Here is a 5888-nt window from a genome sequence, read left to right on the forward strand (position 1 = left end):
TAATTTTGTTTTTTAAATGTATTTTTATTTCAAGTTTATGTTTCAATGCAGCCGTACTTTTGTTTATTGTGCCAAAAAATCCATGAGTTTAGCAGCGTGAACTTCATACATTTGCCATAAACTATCATGCCTGTTGGTGGTCACCCTCGTTCATTCCAGCACAGGTGCATTTGAACATTACTGTAGACATGACGGTAAGAAAGCTTTTCGGTACTTGAATATCATTTCTTTAAATTTTCAAACAAATTTATGTCCTTTTATGTTGTTTCACTATACAGGCAAAACTATTTGCCACTATTAGTGAATGTATGTAATAGTTTACAGTACATGTGATTTGAATAACACTGCCTGACCCTAGTTACATGATACATCCTATTACAAGAGATTACCAAATGATACAGACACAATAAATTACAACGAAAATTACTTTACAGCACTTAAAAGATTAGTCCTGGTCACATTCCTCTCATTATTGGCAAGATCTATGGTGGAATTAGAAACTTAAGCTCTTCACTGTATTGACACCCCAACTGTGAGAATGTCACAGTTTACCCGGTATTATTGAGACAAAGATGTTTAGTCTGTTTCACAACCAACATATGGGTTTTTATTATTGTTACTCCTACACTGAGTTTTAAACCATTTGCAGAATAAACATATATCAGTTAAGACTGTTTTAATTCTAAAGCAACAACAATAGAAATGTGTGTCTTACTACAAAGTAAAGATTGTAAGAACGAAAAATATAAAATTCTTATGTGGTACTGGTACTAGTAGTATTACGTAAAAATCACACAAGTTTATCATTCTAAATACTGAATCATATTATTATTATTATGAACTAAATATAAAATTACACCAAATTATTGAACTTAAAACTACTAATTTAAATGCAAAAAAATATAAAAAATCACAAACTCTTTCAGTTCAAAGTGCTAAGCCTAATTCACATAAAATGCACTCAATAGCTCTTAACCCTAACATTCATGGATCAACTTCTTTCCTAAAAATATATCTACTTTGAATTAAATTTTCAATATAATGATTAATATAAATAGATATACGATACATCATGACTTAAGCTACTATATAAAAATAATAAAAGTCACATATATGCCATGCAGTTTTTTCCAGAAGCAAATTTTCTAAGACTTATATAAAAAAAAAAAAAAAAAAAAAGTAACTATTGACCAATACTAAATACAACCTCTACATAAAATGGCAGTTACTATAATAAGCACCCTTCACATTCATATATTTTAAAATCCAGAGAATGACATTTCATCATGTGCTTTGTTTATCATCCTATGATTTGTCAAACATGAAATACAGTGATTGGAATAACATGGTACTGAAATTGACACCTTCAACTAGGATTGGCTAAAAGTTTTACAACTGAGGATTAACATACTCAGACGCTGTTTTATAAAGAAAATAGATTAGAAAAAGTTTTAGATACAAATAATAGATGGCAGGACCAGTGCTAAAAAGTGCAAAGAAAAGATTTTCTTCTTAGATGGCACTTATTTATAGTCTCAAAACATATTTTGGGATTTTTTTAAATTAAATTTTTCTTTAATCTTCATTAAACAATACAATTTTGTACAAATAATTGAATGATATGCTACTATTTACAAAAATAAAATCTGAAATCCAACAAAAGAGAAGTTCTCTATAATGTTTTCAATTCACAAATGTAATTTTGCCCTCACAATAAAACAAAATGGCCCCAGAAGATATGGGGTTAAATAGTGGGCCTATCTACAGCAAAGACTATATACAATATGAACATCCAATATCTGTTGATATATATACACACACACAGCTGTGTGTTCATTTGGGATGAAACAATACATTAGGCTCAACATACACACTGGGTCATAAAAGCCATAATATGTATCACAATACATGAAACTCCTTCATATCAGTTTAAATTACTTAAAAATAAGTTATTTTTTCTATCAACACACAAAGCTATATCAACAAAAGCACAATTACTTACAAATAAAGAATATGAAACTTACTTGCATTTAAAATACATTGACAACGTTAACTTTACTTAAGTAATTACAGAGTATGACAAAAATAAATTAAGTAACTTATAATATGAAAATAGTTTTATTTATGGATAAACAAGTTTGTTCTACAAAACATATATATATATATTTAAATATTATGTTTCTGTGTACCTAGATCATGAGATGGATACATTTGAATAACAGAACCTAAAAGCATTATGTATTGTGTTATCAATAGTGATACTACATTGCTAAATAAAGTAAACAAAAGCAAATCTAACAAATTTTAAAAAAGGAAAACTTAAAATAAATGATTTTACATACGAACACCACTTAATGTTAGGTTTTTCTTTTGTAATAAAGAGAGCTTTTTTTTTACTTTTCTTGTACTTATAATACAATTTTTGCATGATACCAGCACATATGCACTGTTTTGAACAGTTGGCACACAGCGGTTTTATTGTTCAGTCATTTTATGTTGTGACAGGAAATCCAAAATACCTCCACATGTCTGATCTCTAAAGCATCAAAAGGCTCTTAATTTCAGGTTCTTCATTTTTACCTTGACTTAACTACTGCTTGCCACTGCATTCTGGGATACACCACATGTAATATATGTTCAACCACAGGATCATGGAACTAAAACTGATGATTTGCAGATTAAAAATTAAAACCTAAGCTATGTATTATATAATTTCATAAAACATCTTAACATATCATACGTCATTATGACCCTAGTGTTCATATTTGGTGACACAAGAAAGCATTACTACCAAGATACTATTGCCAACCACTTGAATCTAACCCGCAACAACCAATTTTCTTATCGTGAGCAATCCTTTTTTTCTTATGCATTTCTATTATGAAGTGAAACCTGTGGAAATCTTTCTCTAACTATGATTAATGATATTGAAATATTAATTATCTACTTTTGCCTAATTGCAGCACAAAGTACCATAATCAGCAGATATAAACATACTATATTTTTTACATTACCTAGGTTAAGTTAGATTTGTTCAGATTATGTTAGCTTAGGTTATTATTAGTTAGGTATGGCTTAGGTTAGTGTGTAGCTCTCCTCGATGCAAATAATGATGTTCCAAAACGGTTGTGTCTGTAGTCAAAAAATATACAACGTCTGTAGTATGGACGTGTATTGTTTTAATTTTAGTACATGCAACCAACGACTGTGTAGTCATTTTAATTTCAATATGTAAAATTGTAAATGATGGCTACGTACAAGCCTATACCCTCACACAAATTGTTTTTGTGATCTTTTACACTATTGTGGCTAGTAAAGGATAGACTCTCCACAAGCGGAATATGCTTACACTTTTACACTTTAGCATTCGTCTAAAGCCTACGGTTACGTTAGGCCTTAACTGGCTTAATTCTTTACACAAAGCTATTACATACTAACAGTAACACAGAAAAATTTATCAAGTTATAAATAAAATATTTACAATTCAGCACATTCGGCAGGTTTTTGTATCAACTAAGAAAACATCTCACTATTTGTTTCAACAAAGAAATCACAGACATCAGTAAATATTATTTTAAATTAAATGTAAAATTTATAGAAACATCTTACCCATTCTTTACCGTCTGAGCCACGTGCTGAAAAGAAAGAAGCGCCCTCATCGATAAAAGGAATACGTCCGAAAATAGCTTTAACAGCGGGGGTATGAACTAGACGAAAAAACGAAAATAATCATATTAATTACAAGATTGATTTTTAGTTTCACTCTAAGTAGGTACTTATTCTGATTAGAAGTTAATATTAATATGTATATATTTCAATTTCAATATAAAAAATGTTTATCATTAAATGCTTAGTTTACACGTTCTGTATTATTTCGGTTTTATAAGCAAAGATTTCGTAAGTTGAAATCGAATGACTAAATAATAATTTAATTTATTTCGTGACGTCTATAGAAAATTATCTGTTAATTAGTTCTTTTGATAGCAAATGCATGCGTTAAAAAAGAAAGAAAAAAATTATCGGCATCCAATTCATTATTTGATTTATCTCCCAGCCATAAGTACACTGAGAGTGGCCATCCAACCACTCCATTGATTATTTTCTGTTTGGGTAGTAAGATCCTACTTTACTGTAATCATAGAGGTTCATTAGACTTGTATTAAAATGATTTTCGAAAGTCACAACGTCGTTACAGTCCATGTAGTCACGACGAGTCATGTTCTATCCGACAGACTGCATCTTGTCAATAGCCCTGTAGCGTGGTTTCCACTTGAAAAGGCTTCATTGTAAGGTTGTCATGTCAAAAGCACCCCAATGCTCATTTCACTCTTTCTATAAGCTAGTGCCCATTTCAACAGTTTGATCACAGAGAAATCCATTGGCACTGCGTTTAGCAACTTAACCAGCATTACCTTTTAAGGGAATAGCACACAGAACTTCTACGTTCCTTTCATTTTTCACAAACATATCTCCAAAAAAGTTTCAAAGTAATGCTAAAATCTAAAAGTATTATTTTTGAAAATGTTATGATTTCTTAAATAAATACACGTATGAAGTAACCTATTTTAATTTTAACTGGATTAAGTGAATAATTAAATATTTCTTGGGTGTATAATTTAACTAATTTTGCTCATTTGTTTTGTGTCTATCGCCTAAAAAGGTAGTTGAAATTATTTCGCAAACAATGACAATGTTAATATACATATATTTGGAAATATTGTGGAACAGCTCAATAAACTTAAAGTAAATTAATTAAAAGTTAATTTATTTCAAATTTGTAATAACCATTTTGAAATTAGGGGCAAGGGCTGAATTGTCCTTTTTTTATTTTTATTTTGGAAATCTGGTTAGTCTAATCTTGAGAAAAAGAATACCTGGAATATTGAGCACCAACCATTTCGTACAAGAGAACTGCCCCATCATCTGCAAGGGTACGTGAGTTGTATCAGTGATTTCAATTTCTCAGTACAATAAGGATTTTTAGTCATCTGGTTTCGTTATTCTATACTTCACGTGAAACACTCATTTACTCATCCTCTAACAAACACACTCAATAGACCTGGGCGAATCTGCTGTTATTGCGAATTTGTGTATCTAATACTTATAGGGCAATTAGTTATCAGAGAATTCCATACCATCATCACCGAAAATTAAGATGCTTATCCGATTTATAATTTGGGAATTTCAGTAGAGTGAAAAACATCTTTGGAAGGAATTATTCAAAAATGTCCCCTGGTGGGGCTTTCAATGTTAAAATACTGGTTTCGATTTTATATGGTACAGAGAGATTAGATAACCCACTGTGTGGCTTGGAGCTGAAACAAAACAAGTATTCAAAAAGATCTCAAATTAGCTAATCTTATATGCTGAAAGCCATTGACAACTTTTCACTTTCTTTAAAGTAGTCGTTACCGCAATCATTGCTTTTAGGATCTAAACTACTTTTTTTTAAGTTTTAAAGATAATATGTTTTGCTTTATTTTGATTTGTTTACGAGTAAAGTGAATTGTAACTTTATGAGAACAGTATTATTACAATTGTATTTTTTTAGGGATTTGTCAAAGCTGCTTGTTTATATTTAGTGTCTGATTATTAAAATGTTACTAATTATTAGATTTAGATGGTCGTATAGGCTACTAACCGTGACAGTGATCGATAACTAATCGTCACAACTTTACCGCAAGTTTGTTTGTTGAATTTTGAGCTAGATGTAAATAATTTCGAAATAGTAAACAAGAGAGAAGGCAGCTAGTTAATACCATGCGCTGCCACCACTTTACCAAACTAGAGAGAAGGCAGCTAGTTAATACCATCCACTGCCAACCCTTTACCAAACTATAGAGAAGTCAGCTAGTTAATACCATCCACTGCCAACCCTTTACCAAACT

At 30.5% G+C, this 5888-nt stretch overlaps 1 protein-coding gene across 1 annotated transcript in view; it reads right to left on the reverse strand.

Moving 5' to 3' along the window:
* Window positions 1-3679, reverse strand: part of LOC106469550 (40S ribosomal protein S23-like) — a 10946-nt gene extending 7267 nt beyond the window's left edge. Inside the window, exon 1 of the mRNA XM_022398092.1 lies at window positions 3610-3679. Coding sequence (XP_022253800.1) covers window positions 3610-3613 — 4 coding nt within the window. The 5' untranslated portion in view covers window positions 3614-3679. The remainder of the gene's footprint in view (window positions 1-3609) is intronic.
* Between the last annotated feature and the right edge of the window lie 2209 nt (window positions 3680-5888).

Source organism: Limulus polyphemus, unplaced genomic scaffold (genome assembly GCF_000517525.1).
Source record: "Limulus polyphemus unplaced genomic scaffold, Limulus_polyphemus-2.1.2 Scaffold3540, whole genome shotgun sequence".
Classification (NCBI taxonomy): Eukaryota; Metazoa; Arthropoda; class Merostomata; order Xiphosura; family Limulidae; genus Limulus; species Limulus polyphemus.